Below are 18189 nucleotides of genomic sequence, written 5' to 3'. Positions count from 1 at the left end.
AATAGAAACACAGCCACATCTGCTTTTTCCTCTCAGTTTACTTTTTGCACTGTACACATTGCACTCATCCCCTAAATAACTTGATTTCAACCCCAGTTAAATACACCAGACAAACTCACACGACAAAGTACTTTAATGCAAGAAACTCTTTTTTTTAATTTTTTATTCTGGAGTCTACCAGAAGTCTAGTTTACCGGCACATCTTGCCAGTGCAGCATCAACTAGAGAAGTGAAAGTATGTGTCACACACGCATGCACGTACACATCCACACGTACACGTGTCGTACACACATCCATACACGCTTCCACATTTTCAACATTCTCACGGCATGCCTCTCGTGGTAGAACAGATATACACAATAGAGCAGCTGTGAACATGCACAGCCTTCACATAGTCAGGAAAGGGCCAGGAAACAGAATACATCAGCCGGGGCCAATGGCCGTTAAGATTTGGTCTGATGTGTTGTTCTTGACCACAAAGTTCCTCTTCTGTCTGACAGCTATTCAAGAGAACACGATGTATCTCTGCTGACTGAGATGAGCATGGGTCAGATCAGAGGGCCAGACACAGGAAAAGCCTCTCACGCAGGAAGGTTGTGCTCTTGTGTCTGTCTGAGGACGAGTTGGAGTGTGTTTGTTTTGACTCTCGTCAAGATAATGGCTAATTTCTCATCCAGAAGAACAGTATTAGGGTAGGAATGTGTGCAACCAAAACTGGTCCTGTCCCGGCATCCCAGACTCGCTGTCTAATCATCAGACCTGCCCTCAGTTTGCTGAGGCTGTATAAAGCAGAGAGAGGGAAACAGGCCCAAGCAAACACTCCGGACACAGCAGAACATGCTTGGCTCCCCCAATGTGGATCTTACCTTGGGGTAGAAAGAGGTGGAGTGTGTGCGTGCGTGCATGTGTTTGTGTATAGATCTTGGTAGGGTATGGGTCTTGGCCATAGCTGCAGTGTGGATCTTTCCACTGGGGATTGAAAGTGCTGAGGCAGCAGCTGGTAGCTCTACCCAACACCTGCAGCATGGCTGCCCAGACAGAACTGCACTTTGATGACTCATACACAAACACAAATATGTACTGTACATACATACATACATACATACATACATACATACATACATACATACATACATACATACATACATACATACATACATACATACATACATACATACTTACATACATACTTACATACATACATACATACATACTTACATACATACATACATACATACATACTTACATACATACATACATAGACAGACAGACAGACACACACACACACACACACAGCATACAGCATCTAGGGAAGACAATCCCTCTAGTGTACAGGAAGTTCCTGCAGCTTTCATCTTACTGGGTCAAATAAGCCTCTCGCTCCATGTGAGACACAGCTGAATCAATGACTCTGAAGCCAAGCCCAACCCTGACTCCCTCTGCTCCCTTTTGGTATCCCTCTGTCTCGCATGTCTCCCTGTCTCCCCCTGTCTTCCCCTGTCTCCTTCTTTTACCCCTGTCTCCTTACACCCCTGTCTCCTTCTTTTACCCCTGTCTCCTTACACCCCTGTCTCCTTACACCCCTGTCTCCTTACACCCCTGTCTCCTTACACCCCAGTCTCCTCCTGTGTCCTCCTTACACCCCTGTCTCCTTACACCCCTGTCTCCTTACACCCCTGTCTCCTTACACCCCTGTCTCCTTACACCCCTGTCTCCTTACACCCCTGTCTCCTTACACCCCAGTCTACTTACACCCCAGTCTCCTCCTGTCTCCTCCTGTCTCCTCCTGCGTCTCCTCCTGCATTCTCTTGCTGCTCTGAGGATGGAAGTAGCTGTGTGTTCCTGGCTCTGCTCCCACAGAGACTGCTGACGGCCCACCTTGTCTTGGCGAGAGAGGGAGGGACGACGAGAAAAGGAGAGAACAGAAGGATGAAGGAGGGTACGTGTCAGTGGGTTCAGCTTGGCACCCTCCTTCGGACGCACACACATGCACACTCATGCAGACACCTTTGAAGAAGAAGAATCCTTTCTTTATCTCACACGATGTGGACGCACAAACGCGTGCTTGAAGGATTCAATCCTGCAATTCTTTCTTTATGACTCTCAGAGCCAGAAAGAGAGATTCTGACCACTCTGTCAAAGTCCCTGTGTGTATGCATGTGTGTGTGTGTGTGTGTGTGCGGGTGTGTGTATGTGTGAATGACAGAGATAAAGAGAGAGGAAAGAGAGAGAGAGGATTAGAGTAGGAAAGACAGTTTAGTTACTTTGACTCAACATGATAATGTTCCTTATGACCTGCACGCTTTACTAACTTTATAACCCTCATAAATATGGTGATAGTCTTAATGGGATTGTGTCTGAATTGAGGAGATTTTGTCCTCTGACACCATGCCTGGTTCTCTACAGAGATGTAATTACGCTAATGGTTTTATTAGGACACTGCTGGCTTTGCACAAAGCTATTAACTCAACACTGTCTGCACAAGCACCACATGTGAACTGTTCTGGGAGGTGACAGGGAGGGAGGGAAAGGTTTCAGGGTTTTGGTAGTGATAGGCAAGAGAAAAGGAGATGGAAGTCATGTCTGGTCAGACCTAAGCAATACACTCACTCTGTGCTTAGTGTAAACACACTCCAGGGCACTTTTTTTCTGGGAGATTGGGAGTTTGTCCTTGTCTTCCATGAGAGTTTAGGGTTAGGTGCACTTTTATGGGCGTATGTGAAGCCCTCTGTGACATTGCTTCTAAAAAGGGCTATACAAATCTGATTCGATTTCTTTACCAACTACTTCTCCATCTGTGTCTCTTTCTCGAAATCCCTCTGTTCAAACCTTCATTCCCCTTCCGGCCAGCAGATCCAGTTGCACAGGACCAAAAAAAGGGAGGAGATGGCTCAACTGGCAGAGTTGACCTGGCCAGACCCAGACGAGCATGGCTCACTTGGCACAAGCTAGCATAGTTCAACATTTGTCCATAGAGCACACCCTGCTTGGGTGTAGACAAGGGTGTGTCCTTGGGTGTGTCCTTGACGGCTAGGTCACAGTGCTGCTACTTTATAACATCTTCACAGTTTGAATACATGAAAAGACACGACAGGGAAGGTAAGGGAAACGTCAACAAACATACAGTATTTAGAGAACATCGTTTCATTTACACAACATCACAAATACATTGCTCTGTGTTGAAAATAGAACTATACTGGTTGTTTTTTATACAACATTGTGACACTGTATTGGAGTCCATTTTCTATTGGTCTAAACCCCTCTGTTTTCCGTGTTCTCCTCTCATTAGTCTCACATACGCGGCGGGTCTCTGTGCACATGTGCTCTACTCTTCATATGTTCAAAGTATAGGAGAATGTGTTCATTCACTGTATGGCCTGGAAGAATGTGTGAATGGGTTTGGTGGTGGTCACCGGGAATGTACACACGAGTTGTGCGTGTTTGTGCATGTTTGTGTGTGTGTGGGTGCGTGTGCGTGTGTGTGCACGTGTGCGTGTGTGTTGACTAGGACTGTTTGGCTTGGCCCTGTGCTGGGTGGGATCTGTCTAAGTGATTGATGCTCTCTCATAGACTCGCATAGACTCCTCAAGGCCTGCACAGCAAACACAGGGTAGCCCATTCTCCATAATGGGCCACAAAGTTGTGTGGGTATTCCCAGCCTGGACTGTGCTTATGCAATGTACTATACTAAGATGATGAGTGGCGTTGCAGTCAATAATTGGAGGGAATGCCGGCCTAATCAACCTAATGAGCCCGTGAATTAGATTCACATGAACCACATGAATTACAAGGTTTCCATGCAACAGCATCTTAATGAGAAGGGAATTCCTCGGAAATTGTGAGTCATGCAAATCGGGTGTTTAGTGACAGGAACGGGAGGGATTGTTCATGAGAATGTGTGGCTGTGTGTGCGAGCACGTGTGTGTATAGTGTTTGTGTGTATGACTGAAAACATTTGAGTAAGACAGATTGTCAAATTGTATCTATGCAACCTTATCTTCACCTGCAATAACCTGATCCTAGTACCTGGAAATCATTGTAACAATTTGCAAGATGTACAAGACATGATTTCATCTTTTCCTGGGACTATCAATCATTTGAATGGAATCACAAAGGTGGTGTGTGGGTGGGTGTGTGTGTAGGGGGGGGGGGGGGGGCAAAACAAACAGAAACTGGACCCTTCATCACAGCATAGTGCTCAATTATGGTTTATAAAATGGAATGATGTCACTGTCTGTATAGCAAGGTCTGTGTGTATTCGCAATAGTCCCATTTAAGTTAGTTTTTTTGACTGGTACTGTAAGTTCCTTCCGAATAGCAAGGGGCTGCTACAACGGATGTTTTTGAAGTTTGAATAAATTCATAAATTCACAGAAGTCCATTCGTTTTCTGGGAATGAGTTTGTTCCATGTTCTTATCAGCCTTCTGAGAAGTGGCCCTCAACTGGAAAATGACCCAGGACAAAGACAAGACTACTAGTCTTGCAGAAAATAAACAGAGAGAACGACCAATAAAGAGAGAGAAAACAAACAGAGACTAGGGTTGGAGGGAGTATCGTGGGTGAGACGTGAGAGAATGGGGCCTCCAGGTGTGTATGTAAATCAGCTGTTGCCACACGATGCTCTGCTTGGAGTCGCTCCAAGACATGTTGTCATGGTGGAGTCACGCTAAAGAGAACAGGATTCAGGCACGAGGGTATGCAAGCTATATCTACACCCACACATACATACACACTGGCCCTATAACCAGGCCCTCCAGCTAAGCCCGAGAGCTCAGGCTGTCCAGGCCCAACAGCCAGGTCTTAGAGCTAGGCCCTAAAGTCAGGACCTACAGCCAGGCGACGCCACCAATCACCCCACATGAGAGCAGTCGACCACACAGACCCCTGGGCACAATGTGCCTTTGTCTGCTTTCTCCAGTGCTGGAGTGAAAATGTAGAGCCTCCTGGAGGAGCTCAAGTTATCCCAGCTGGGAAGGGGATGACGGGCACTCCCTGCTTTAGATCTGCCCTGGCTCTGGGAGGAGAAAGGAAACTGTGTTATGTGTGTTTATGCATTATGAAGCGACACACTGGTCTGGCTGTGACGTGGCCGTATCAAACATGGGCCACACATCGATCGCCTTTGGCTGTGTTAGTAGCATGTTGTTGGAGGTAGGTATGATGTTTAAATGTGTCATTTATCAATTGCTCGCACATTGTCGGTGCGTTTTGACGTCGATTCATTTCGTTGTGGGATTTAGAAACAGGCAGATGATTTGGTGTGTTTTTGTGCCAGTACACACATTGTGTCTGAGAGCTGATATCCTCTTGATACTCTTCCTGGAGACTGAGCAAGAATGTTCCAATGCTCCAAGAAGTTTCTCTTCCGGCTGCTTGAGATGCCTTACATACACACCACTGTCACCAACACCACTGAAGACATACACACCTCGAACATCAACACCAACACACACACGCACCATCATCAACGATACCAACACTTAAGGACACGCACCACCAATACAGCAATATTGCACTGTTGTACTTTATTTAACTTTGGGTAGCATAGGTTTATAAGGTTGGTATAGGTTATTTCAGCAACTGGTTGCTCTATCAGCAACATTACACTATTGCACTTCACCTGTCTTAGGTTAGTATAGGTTTATAAGGTTAGTATAGGTTATTATGTGTATTATGTGTATTTAGAGGTTTAGTGTATTGAATATTGTATATTATTGTTTATTAGAAGGTTTACTATATTTTAGCTTATTATAGATGTAATCTATGTTCTGTGTACTTATATGTTATGTTTTGGTTGCTTCAGGTTGCTTTGCATTGTCTTGTCCTAAGAATTTCAGTGCCCAGTCTGACCCTGTGTTCATTTGTGCAACTGACAATAAAAGACTTGAACTTGAACTACCAACGGCACAGCAAACGACTCATCATAAGCACCGACACGCCACGACACACACATCACCACCACTGACACTATGGCCCACACTGACATACACACACCGTTGGAGAGTCTGAGTCCTGCTGAGAGAGCCCCCAGGAGAGAGCACAGCCAGCTGAGTCCTGCCCCTCCCTGCTTGGATCTGTGTTGCAGTAACACAACTGTTTATAGCCTCTTATCACCTCCACACACCACTACATTTCAGTCCACACACATTATTCTCCATCTAACCACATTCTCTTGCCAGGAATCAAACGGTTTGTTTACTCAAAAGTTATCGAATTCAACCCCAGGAACGACAAGCTTCAGTCGTACCGGAGAGTTTTGAACAATATGTTCTTATCACCCACTGTTTGTCAGTGGAGAGTATTGCCTTAAGGGCAGATCAGGAGATTACAGGCAGCCAAGTCAGGGAAGCCAAGGGTGTCACATATATCTGTGATGTCACACATTCCTCCTTGCAAATGCACACACACACACACACACATGCACATACATATACATAGACAGACATACACACAAAGCTCTAGTGCAAAGGTTTCTCCCATGTCCTGTATGGGGTCCCTCTTTCACATCGCCATGGGGAATTACAAAGTCAAATATCTCTACTCACACAAGCACACACAATCAAGCGCGGACGTATTGACAGATAGACACACACACAGACTCATAGACATTTGCACACACATTGAAAGTGGCAAACAAACCCAAATAAACAGGCACCTAAACATTACCTCATGCTTCAATTCCTGGCATGGTCAAGCAAATTGCTCATGTGGGCCTTAAGTTACAGATGTTGACAGGGTTATATGTTTAGTAGGCCTATGTGAATGTCTGAAGGGCTCCGAATCAGAGGTTATATTGACCCTAAAATCTGGATACTGTGATGCTTCCCGGAGATAGTTAATGAGCCATTAGGGATCAACTTCTGTCCCACCATTTCCAGAAAATGTTATCCAATATCTCAGTTAGATTCGAGTCGAATTCCATTTGGGGGAGTTTTGCATGAGGACTGTTGGAGTATGTAAGGAGTAAGGAGTACTGTGTTGACCTGGCATGGCAGAGATAACAGGAGTGTTTGGGTGAGGACTGGTAGATCATTCAGTAAATAGGAGGGCTGTGCTGACCTGGCAGGGCAGAGAAGACAGGAGTGTTTGGCTGCTAGGCAGCTAGATACCATCTGACAGGACTGACTGAGCGTGGCCTCTCTGTTGGCAGGATGCACTGATTATCACAAGGAGGTGTTGATGGAGTGTGTGTGTGTGTGTTTGTGTGTATCACTTGAAGGTGTCGGTGGGGGAGTATTGCAGAGACCGTCTGGTATGTGAGCTGTGAGCTCATTTAGTCAAAACAACCTGGTGATGTCATCAAGATGAGACCATTTCTGACTTTTTTTCCTTTCGTTTCTTATTGACCTGACAACTCTCAAAACATCAGATGAAAATAACAACTTGTTCCTGGAAGGTCATTCAGTTGTCCTGGATGTTGTGTCCGTGTTGTTTCCCAAAGCACACTCGTCATGTGTTTGTCGGAATAGAATGGAAAATGTGTTTTACCTAACCCTAACGTGTTTAGAAAGAAAATCCAACTTCATCATCCAGGATGCCTCCCACCCCCTCCACCAGAGCTTTGAGCTACTGTTACCACGTTTAACACCCTGTTTACCATCAAGAAGAAGGTTCAGAATGCCTCTGGCTGAAAAGTCATTATACAACAAATCCTTCCATCCCAATGCAATACATATACAAAACTCTCTGCCTTCAATCAAAAGAAAAATGCTCGAACATGGCAACATATTGGACAATAACGCTTTTTGAATCTTGAATCTTTTAGTATGTTGGCGCCTCACAGTGTGTGAACGTCCTTTCTCAGCAAGGCTCTACTTTGTCAATGATTAAGTCTAGTTGAGTTCATATCCCTGGATAAGAGTCAATGGAAGATGGTCTGGATCTATGATCAGCTGGACTGTTAGTCTGCTACGATGATAACTGTACAACCCAGGGGTCACAACAAAGACAGCATCGTCCAGCCTAGATCATGCTCTGGAACTACTACTTTCAAAGAACGGACAGAATAGGCCATTGAATCAAATAACGTGATCGATCACACTTTCAAAGGATAGTTGATCGTGTAACACACTTCATTTGTTTATCTACCTACCAAAGGTCATGTAAACTTTTCAGTGCATTCATCTGAAACTGATAGTAGCCTGATAACATGTTTATTGATTAGCCATGCTAATGCTAATACACACACATGAGGAGTGTCTGTGTACTATAGCAATGTCTGTGTCCTGTAAAAGCAGAAGACTACAGGAATAAAGGCTGGAATTCATAACTACACATTCCTATTTCTCCATACAAGTTCTGCATGGTACTGTGTACGAGGGGGGATGTGTATTTGTCCACATCTGAGCCATGCAAACTAAGGAATGTGTATCTGTGCTTGGCCTGACATGGCTCAACCCAGTTTCCCTGCTGTGGGTTGGCACCCCCTGCCATCTCTAACAGACAGACAGTGGGTCATTGACACACACACACACCACACACACACACACACACACACACACACAGACAGACACCAGCTGATACACTGGTGTTGACTAGTTTTACGGTGGCAACATCCTATCCTTAGTGTGTGCTGTGGAAACCTGTGTGTGCGTGTGTGGGTGTGTGTGTTTGTGTTGACCTTGGCTCAGTGAAAAAGATCTTGCTGTCTTTAAACAGCCCTCTACCATTTGAAAGCAGGGCAGGGCCAAGGAAGGGAAGTCATTTTCCAGCATGTTTATCCAAAACATTGAGACACACACAAACACACACACACACACACACACTCACACACATACATATTTTCTCTTGGCTTGTCCAGACATGGCAATTTGATTCTGCCCTGCTGACGAAGACAAGGACTCTGTCTAGATGTTGTTTTTGTTGTGAAACGTGACTACATCAAATGTAGGTCTCCGTCCTATCTCTCAGATGTTCGTGTGACTGCCTCGTGGGTGCAGAATGATGAGCAGGGTCTGAGAAAACACTGAAATATGCCCACACACACAGTTCGAAGACACACACACACACACACACAGATTGAACACACACACAGTCACACAGCTCGGCAGGATGGCAGTTTAAAAATACCGATGTTATTGCAGACTGCAAGGGAGTCACCAGTGCAGAGCTGTTACATATTCATGAGGGAATTAAAACGTTCACACTGTGGAGGCGGGCCAAGTCATCAGACACCTTGTAAACAACCTAATAAAACTGAACACAGACAACCATCGCTGGACAGAAGGACCGGGTAGTATCCTTTGTGAATCATCCAGAGCCTTTGTGTGCGCAGAAAAATGATGACAGCCATCTGGACCTGTGGGCTTATTTAACTGTTAATGCCATGACACACACACACACACACACACACACCTTGTACACACACACACTTTCCCAGTTGAAAAGTCTCTCCAGAGAGCATGCCAACATCTAGGAAGAGCTCTCAAGGCAGAGAGACAGAAACTGAAAGGGAGAAGGAGAAGACAGGGAGGGAAAGGATATTCGTGAATCAGTTTAGCTATGAGGCTCTTTATCCCTTTGGCAAAAACTCTTCAACAACCTTTGGAGAGAGAGAGAGGGTGAGAGAGAGAAATGGAAAGAGACGGAAAGAAAATATGAAGGTTAATAAAATGGAATGTGATAGCTGGGGAAGGCAAGTAAAACGGAGGCCATGTCTAAGCTCACAGGGAGCTGAAGATCAAAGGAGCGATGAGCCGGCTAGTCATGCAGCAATGTGACACACACACGCACACACACAGCTGGTAGAGGGGGGGGGGGGGGGGGGGGGGGGGGGGAGGGAGAGAGGCAGGGAGGCTGGGAAACAGAGTGCGTCCTCAGATCCAGAGCACAGTTTCAAAGCTACAGAGGGAAAAGCTCCACATCTTCCAATACAGTACGGGAGCTTGAATGTGCTGGATCGAGATGCCCCTGATTTTGCTGAAACACTGACCGAAACCTGGAAGAACGTGTGCTCATGCGTTCCCTTGTGCGTGTGCGATGTGATCACGCTTACTCATGTGTGTGCATGCGACGCGCGTAGGCGCGCACGCCCTCGCTGGCTCTCATTCTTGCGTTCTCTGGGGTTTTCAGGCCTGCTATATCTCATTGTCCTTCTTTTGTCCCCCCCTGCTTTGTCCCTGTAAAGGTTAGCCGCTAAAAAAGCAACGGCTAGCTGCTACCACAGCACGCTGGGTTTTGTGTCATGCCCACGCCTGGACAATATGAGCTGAGTCCAGCCTACAGAACCACTAGAAGTCCTGGACAAAGAAGAGATGGGACCACTAATCGTCCGCTGTGCCGGGACAAAGAGGGCTGAGTAGTGACACACGCGTGCCCCCACTCCCCCCACCACCTCCCCCCCAAAACCACCCTGAGCCACCACCGCTTCTCTCTCTCTGCTGCACTGGGCCTCTCCCCTTTGCACTGCTGGGCCAGCACATCCTGCTTCCAACGTCGCTCTGTGGCACCCCCCCCTCTCTCTCTCTTTTCTCTCTTCGCAAGCAGCGCTCAGAGCAGCCACCGAGCGATGGGTTTTCCTCCTCTTTTTAAGAATGTCGACTCCAGACCCGTATGGCGCGAGAGTGCGCGAACGCGCGTGCGGGAGCACGTGACCGCGCGCGTGCGTGGCGTTTGTTCGGCGCACGCGAGGGAGCACGAAAGAGACAAAAAGATGAACTGGAGAAGATTAACAATGCACACGGTCACTCTGGTGCAGACCTTGAGTCTGGCTGCTGCGTGCCATGTCAAACTAGGGGGGCAGGTCTCCAGAGGTCTAGTCAAGGCCTCCCATCGCATGCCTGGATCAGAGCAAACACATCAAGTGAAATGGTATTGGTTTACAGCCGAGGGGTATGGCCTGGCAGACTAATCTCGTGTTCAAGTTTGCCAAACAATACAAGTTCACAAACACATGCAAGCACGCACACACACATTAGTACTGTATTAGAAAAGGAGTGTTTTGGCTCTTAGTCATGTGCATGATCGAGAATCCCTGTTTGTTGGGGAATTGAATCAGAATGACAGTTGTCATAAGTAACTTATTACAGATGTACTGGACTCAATGTGATTTAATCACAAACCTTCATTCAATTTTGTCCTTTCTTTCCCTCTCTCTACAAACTCCATTCCACTGACTGCCACCCCTCACCCCCCCCCCCCCCTTGCAAATGTCTGTTTCCTGTCTGAAAGAGACAAGAAACCTTTCTCCCAGTGACAAATGAGCAGAGTGAATCAGTAACAGGTGAATAAATCACCAGATAGTTTAATGGAACACTGCTCTCACCTGAACTGCCCGGATTTCCTCTCTATCACCCTGATTCATCCCTCACTTACCCTCAATATATCTCCCAATGGCCTACATCTCCCAATTTCTTGCTCACTCTCTCTCCTCTGTTTCTTGGCTTAACACTAAGATAAAACAGGATTAAAACCAGCCAATGTGTGAAATCACATGCTCCATTCAATGTATTTCTACCTGCCATCGTGGCCCCTTCCCTTACCCCTGGTATGTTCCCCCTGAGGCTGTTTTTCCTGTCCTGGAGCACCACGCCCTCGCGTGTCCTTGTCTGACTCATGTGAGGTTGGCTTCAGTCTTCATGTCTGGAGTTGGCCGTGTGCTGGTTGAGATTAGAAGCATTCCTCTCTGTCACCCAGGCAGGCTCAACAACACTGTCAGCTCCGGCTACCATAACAAAAACACACTTCAACTGTCATTGAGTCTACTGTTGCCTTCTATCTTATAGCTTTTCAACAACCGTGTCAGACAGCACAAAACTATTGTTGGGTCATAACAGTAAAGGCGTGACTGTGTGTGTGTGTGTGTGTGTGTGTGTGTGAACAGTATGTGTGTGTCCTTGGTGCCTAGTTAGTGTCTATCCACTAACAGAGCTGTCTTAGGATCCACAGTTTCTGGAAACCCGAGGGCAGACCAGGAATTGCTCTCATAAAACTCATGCATCTCTCTTTTTAAGTCGAAAAAACTCTCTCAAGCTTTCCCATAGACGTACATAATAGAATGGGTTTACGTCGTCCCTTAAAGGGTCTATGGGCCGCGGATTGTGGTTTAGAGGCATTGTTTATATGTACAGAGTCAGGAATCCACAACATTGGCCTTTCAGAGGTACCAGAGAGGGAGGGATGGATGGAGGTGGAAAGGAGGTGGGGGAGTGGGCAACACTCCAGGGTGCTGGGTCTCTGACGGTTTGCGTGGCCTACTTTCCACGTCTGACCTAAAAATGCTATGGAGCTTCTCCTTCGCCATCCGCTTCATCCGAATTGTGTGCACGTGTGTGTGTGTGAAAGAGAGAGAAACAGACATTCAGGCAGACATTCAGACAGACAGACACAGACAGACAGACAGACAGACAGACAGACAGACAGACAGACAGACAGACAGACAGACAGACAGACAGAGACAAACACAGGGAGAGAGAAATAAATATACTCTTGATTCCACCTCCAGCCGTGCGGAAGACTTTGAATAAATAAACAAATTCTCCAACCTTTTTACTTTGGTCTGAATAAGAATGTTACTTGATGTGCATGCTCTCCCTCCCATAGACTTGAAGTCCTGAACCCCGGCATTTGACAAGTACCCTGCAGTAAAATTAGAATGGCATAAGACTCAAGGCTTTCAAGAGGTTCTTTCCTTCCGGATCTACTTAATCTATGGCGAAGGGCTGACTTCAATAGTAGCTTAACAGCACTTGATAGACTCTGGTACAACTGACAGTGGCAGACATTGTTCTCCACCTTTGTCCCTCCTGTTACTGTATCAACTCAGTTCACCTTCTGGAAAACGCCAATGAGCTCACAACAGATCTGCTACGATGATTATTGTCATTGAACAACCAACCCACCCAATAACCCCCAGCTTAAAAAAAAAGTTTCAAATACAAAGTCACTATGTGTTAGATACACTAGAATAGGTGTAGCTCAGTGCAAGAGGGGAGGCTCATGTCACCAATGTCGGATGATTATATTCTAAAAAAGAAAAGAGAGATCTTGCAGACTATATTTTAGACCAGCCTGGTTGAACTGAGGACAGCAAAGCAGAGGCAGAGAGAGAGAGAGAGAGAGAGAGAGAGAGAGAGAGAGAGAGAGAGAGAGAGAGAGAGAGAGAGAGAGAGAGAGAGAGAGAGAGAGAGAGAGAGAGAGAGATTCAGAGCCTGAGGCAGTATAGAAAGCAGAAAGAACAGGAGGCTTTCCCGGTGAAGATGACACAAGGCAGGCTCATAAAAGCAGTGGAAATACAACTTGTTTGATGTCACACATCTTTTAGAAAAACAGGATGGTTGCATAGACAATGTGTGTGTGTTTTGTGTTGAGTGTAGGTTCAGGCTCATGTCTATGAGGGACATTTTAAATTACATGTGAATCACTAGAGCCTTGGCCTCCCAGAGCAATTACTATAGTATTGAGGCCAGAGAGAGAGAGAGACAGAGAGACAGAGACAAGGAGAGAGAGCAGCTTGTTTGGATATAATGAGTGTAAACCCAGAGACCTACATTGGCACACTAGCTACTCTGTTCGTCTGACCTTCACACCCAAGCATCCCCCTCCGCCCTTGCCTCACATTACCTGGATTCATAGCTCACGTTTCAGGTGGTCAAGGGCACTTGTTTTGCTAGCACCAACTACTATTTACCTTCCTCTCACGTCGAGGTTGAAAACCAACGCCTGATTACTGTAAGGTGGCTTGAAGAGTACTTAAAACATTGGAGGTAAACAGACCTGAATCTGTGTCAAATATTCTCCATGTTGCCTGCTGCAGGTGCCAGTTTCCCAACAGAGACTTTTCTTTTTGAGGAAGATGAAATCATTCAGGGTGTGCACGACTTTGATGAATTTGTTTTACCAGTGTTTTATTGAATCTGTCTTGACATTTGGCATTGTGGTGTGGTACAGTGGTCTTCCAATGATCAGCAAGCGTCAGCTTACAAAGCTGGTTAATGTAGCATCTAAGGTGGTTGGGGTACAATTAGCCCAGTTGCAAGATATATACGATAAACGAGAGTTTATCGGAGAGTTTGATTTGCTCCCTTCTGGTTGTCATTTTAGGCTACCTAGGTTAAGAACTGGTCGTGCCAGAGATTCTTTCATTCCTGTGGCTATTAGGAACCTAAATTCACTTGGTCGACATCATGATGTTTTTTTAAATTTAATTAATTATTTATTTCCTGCCAATGGCCATTACTGTCCCAATTGGATCCTGTCATGGGGTTTGGGGGAAGGTGTGTCTGTATTGTGTGTTCTGTGTTGTGTAATGTTGTTGGCATTTGGCGCTGTTCTGTGTTTGTGTATGTGTTTTTCTGACCCCTGCTGCACACTAATTTCCTTTTGAAGGATAAATAAAGTTGAAAGTTGAAAGTAGGATAGGGCTACTGGTACAATTACACACAACAATCTGTGTCTTGTTATAACAGTTGCAAATCCCTGCCTTGAGATTAAGCCTGATTCCAGCGAGAAAGGTTAAGACCAGGTTTAACAACAAAGAGAGGCAGCATCAAAGGGCCTGACCCTTTTCAGTCACCAGCCACAACAAAGGCAGGGCACTGCAGAGTGAAAGGAGACGCCCCTACACCCAAGGTTAGGTTACAGTCACGCCTGTTATGTGACTCCTTAGGATGTTGTGAACCATACAGTGACATCAACCCTTTCCAGTCTAACTAACTCGACTAATCTACACGATGATGTAATTCATTGTGCGATGTGTGTGTGTGTGTGTGTGTGTAGTGTATTGTCTCATTGGCATGCTGCTCAAGCAGCAAGGCTGAGATGTGCCTGAGTAGGATGAGAGATGCAGTCATCCCACAGGTGCAGGTGCTGTGGGGGCCTTCTGCTCTGCCTTACTATGCGCATGTGGCTAAAAAAAGACTGCCTTCCATGTGGTTCACTTGAGACATACACCAGCGAGACACATCACAAAGACACACATACACTTTCACACACACACATGCACACACATGCACACATGCAGGAATCATGTGGTGGTTATGTCAGGACAACTCACTGCTCTGGCTGCAGTCCTTCCATTCTGTCGCACACACCCTAGATGGAGTTGCTAGGCAACCACTCTTATCATCACCCCCAGTATAGTTAGGCTGACTGCTACAATGCTGTGGCCCGATTCTCTGCCTCTCTGCCTCTCTCCCTCTTTTCCTAGTCCCCTCCACATTTCCTCCTTGTCACTTAGATTCTGTCCATCTGTGTACGTTCTTTCTACCGTTTCAGATAGATTGAGAAAACAGTTTTAGGCATTATTTGTGTACTTTCATCTTTTAGATATACCAGTTCAATATATAACATTTTAAACCTCAAACATGATATGTGATGATCCAATTAATACTTAATAATAAAACTTTTAAGATACTGTTCAAGTGTTTGGGCCGACTTTAATATCATGTGACCTAAGATTTTTGCCATACTTTCCAATCATTGGCCACACAAAAATTGGCAGTCAAAATATCAAACAAAATCATCAATGTGAAAAGTGCTTAATGTGTTAACAAAGAAATACAAGTTTTTTTTTTAACGAAGGCTGATCTGAGATAATAAAAAATAAAAAAGGTTTACCATTCGGCGCGTGCCCTGCTCTATGGAAGGCAGCGCACATCCTTCCAAGCGCGCGACAGCAGGTGCAGAGGAGTGAGGTTCTGGCGGCATCATTAGCTTACTGCATCAAAACAAAGCGGAATACATAATTTTTCATAAAGATTACCACTCTCAGAAGATGGTAGCAAAACAAAGGATCCGTATGGCAAACGAAAAACACAGCAAAAACATCACACAGAGAGGCAACGTTGCAAAGACGCTGGTGAGACGAGGCTTTTCTTGGCAGCATAAGCCCCTTCGTCGCTGGAGAGGGATGCATACATGACAGATGTTTCTGAATGATTGCTGTTAACGATTGCATGTTTCCAAGAACACATCTCCCATCACTTTCATTTTTATTAATTCTTAAGGCTAACCTACCTCGTTAATTATCCTGCATGGTGATTGACAGGGCTATCTGTGCATCTGGCCAAACCTTGCATGCTGTAACCTTTTTAGTTCCCTCTAGATTTAATAGTCTGTTGTTCGAAGTCAGTCAGATATATCAAATAACAACAACAGTTTAATAAATGTAGAATCAAGTCTAGTCCGTTATTCATGGTCTCTACCCTCCTACGTAACGGCAACCCATTATCAAAATACCGGTGCTCCATGCGTAGTAGTAGTCCCACAACCTATGTTGACATGCCGGTTGGCGTATGTTGAACATTAGCGACTCAAACCCTGTGTTTAGCCTACTTCAGAGCCTCGTGTCCCACTGTTAAGCTTTCGTCTCGTCAATGATTAAGCAGAGGTAGGAGTTGAGACATGAGCTAACCAGACAGACTGGGTTATAGGATACCGGGAAGTACATTGTATGTGGCAGGTGCGGTGTACCTTGACTCTTTGGTGTAACTGTCCACCGCTGTATTTAACCAAGGGCCCACAGAACAGGTGGTGGTAGGATCATCATATGTGTTATCACTCAGGAATGTGAGATTTCAGTGAGCCCAGAGGAGCAGTAACCTTTTTCTCTGGCCCTGTTGTTGCAGAGTGTGCGCTGGAGTTTCAACCTGTTATGAGTTACCGATCATGAAGGATTATGTATTACATACACTCTTGTCCAAGGGGGTTCCCTTGGTGAAGTGATACTGCTTGTCATTGTGTGTTCCTGGTGCATGCTGCTATTGAAGCACCCCATTCCCTGTATATTTTGGATCACGTTTGTATCAACAATGGAACCACATCAGTGTAGAGTTTTGATCCAGAGGTATGACATCATTCTGACCACATGCTTGGTTGCGGTTTTGACAGTCGGTCTCGTGTTGGTCTAGACTGCAGAGGCAAGGTTTTCCCTCTCGTGTTTTCCATGTGAGCTACTGTATGTTCATGTGCTGAGAGGACAGGCTTCAGGACATGCCGACTCGGCAGATCTCAGGGTATCATTAGTCCCATTTAGGCTTCTCAGGCTTCCCTGCTCTTCTCACAGTCCACAGGAAAGAACAGGAGAACAGGCCTAAACCTAACTTGTGACCTTGGTATGTCTGACTCCCCACATGTTGTATACTGTATGTTCAGAGTTTTAGTGTGTGGTGACAGTGGAGTCTGTTTATCCGTCACTCCCCTTACCCCTCAAGGGTCTTATTTCTTCTGAATTGTTTGTTTTCGGGAGCTTGTGAGACCTGGTCAAACAGCACACACTCAAACCAATATGTGCATGTCGATCTGGGTGTTTATAGATGATTGCATAAAGATTGTGTAAAACTAATGACACATTATTAAACCAGGCACAAACTGTGTACACACTGTCTCCACTAGATAGAGAGATGAATGAAATGAAGAAATGAAAAGTATGGTGACCGCTGTGATCTGCTGTTCCCACAGCGACCACAGGAAGAGAAGTATCCAGTCGGGCCTTGGCTTCTGGCTCTCTTCGTCTTTGTTGTCTGTGGATCAGGTAAACACGATATAAAAGACATGTCATCGATAAATATTCATAGAATACTAATAGTATAACTAATATATCTCAGTGACAAACACGCTGTTTCATTACCTGAGAGATACATGTAACTATCAAATGTGTGTAATATATACACTGAATTGTATTTATTTACAGACTACAAATCAGTTTTGTACTTTCCATTTTGTATTCCCGTGACTCAGACTATAGAAAAGTTGCCAGGCTGTTGAGGACATGTTCATTCATCACCATGGCACCAGTGCAGTTCTTACACACTCACCTATTGTCCTCCTCGGGAAGTCGGAAGTGGTTCTTGTAAGTAAGTAACTCCTCTTTGTCTCCTATTCTCTCTCAGCCATCTTCCAGATCATCCAGAGTATCCGGATGGGAATGTAAACCAGAGGACCCACTCCAGAGTATCTCTCCTCCGTAAAATCCTCCTCACCCAGTCTGGGGTAGTTGGTCACCACAAGCCCCACCACGAGTCCTTTACAGGCCAGGCTAGCCAGAAACACGGACAACTTTGCGGACCCGGAGCAAACTCGCTGAATCTGTCTGACTACTCTGCCCCTGTATCCCTCCTTCCATCCTCACCCTTTCCTCTATCCTTATCCCTCCTTCCATCCTCACCCTTTCCTTTATCCTTATCTCTCCCTTGCTCAGTGTTTACAGTGTCCCGGGACTGATTTTTCTACTCACTGGCTGAACTTAACTG

The 18189-nt window shown here is 45.6% G+C and overlaps 1 protein-coding gene across 1 annotated transcript; it reads left to right on the top strand.

Moving 5' to 3' along the window:
- Positions 1-15493: 15493 nt before the first annotated feature.
- On the top strand, positions 15494-17966 carry serp2 (stress-associated endoplasmic reticulum protein family member 2). The gene is made up of 3 exons (XM_084688953.1): positions 15494-15797; positions 17399-17471; positions 17830-17966. The coding sequence occupies exons 1-3, from the start codon at positions 15714-15716 to the stop codon at positions 17868-17870; spliced, it is 198 nt and encodes a 65-aa protein (XP_084545079.1). The 5' UTR covers positions 15494-15713; the 3' UTR covers positions 17871-17966.
- Positions 17967-18189: the final 223 nt, after the last annotated feature.

Source organism: Hypomesus nipponensis, chromosome 23 (genome assembly GCF_054491055.1).
Source record: "Hypomesus nipponensis isolate SF chromosome 23, ASM5449105v1, whole genome shotgun sequence".
Taxonomy (NCBI): domain Eukaryota; kingdom Metazoa; phylum Chordata; class Actinopteri; order Osmeriformes; family Osmeridae; genus Hypomesus; species Hypomesus nipponensis.
Note: the sequence above shows the minus strand (reverse complement) of the source record. Positions and strands in the feature narration are given on the sequence as shown.

Coding starts and splice junctions, on each gene's coding strand:
- serp2 (XM_084688953.1), top strand. CDS start 15,714: ATGGTAGCAAAACAAAGGATCCGTATGGCAAACGAAAAACACAGCAAA. Junction 15,798..17,398: donor GCAACGTTGCAAAGACGCTG/GTGAGACGAGGC, acceptor CTGTTCCCACAG/CGACCACAGGAAGAGAAGTA. Junction 17,472..17,829: donor CTTTGTTGTCTGTGGATCAG/GTAAACACGATA, acceptor ATTCTCTCTCAG/CCATCTTCCAGATCATCCAG.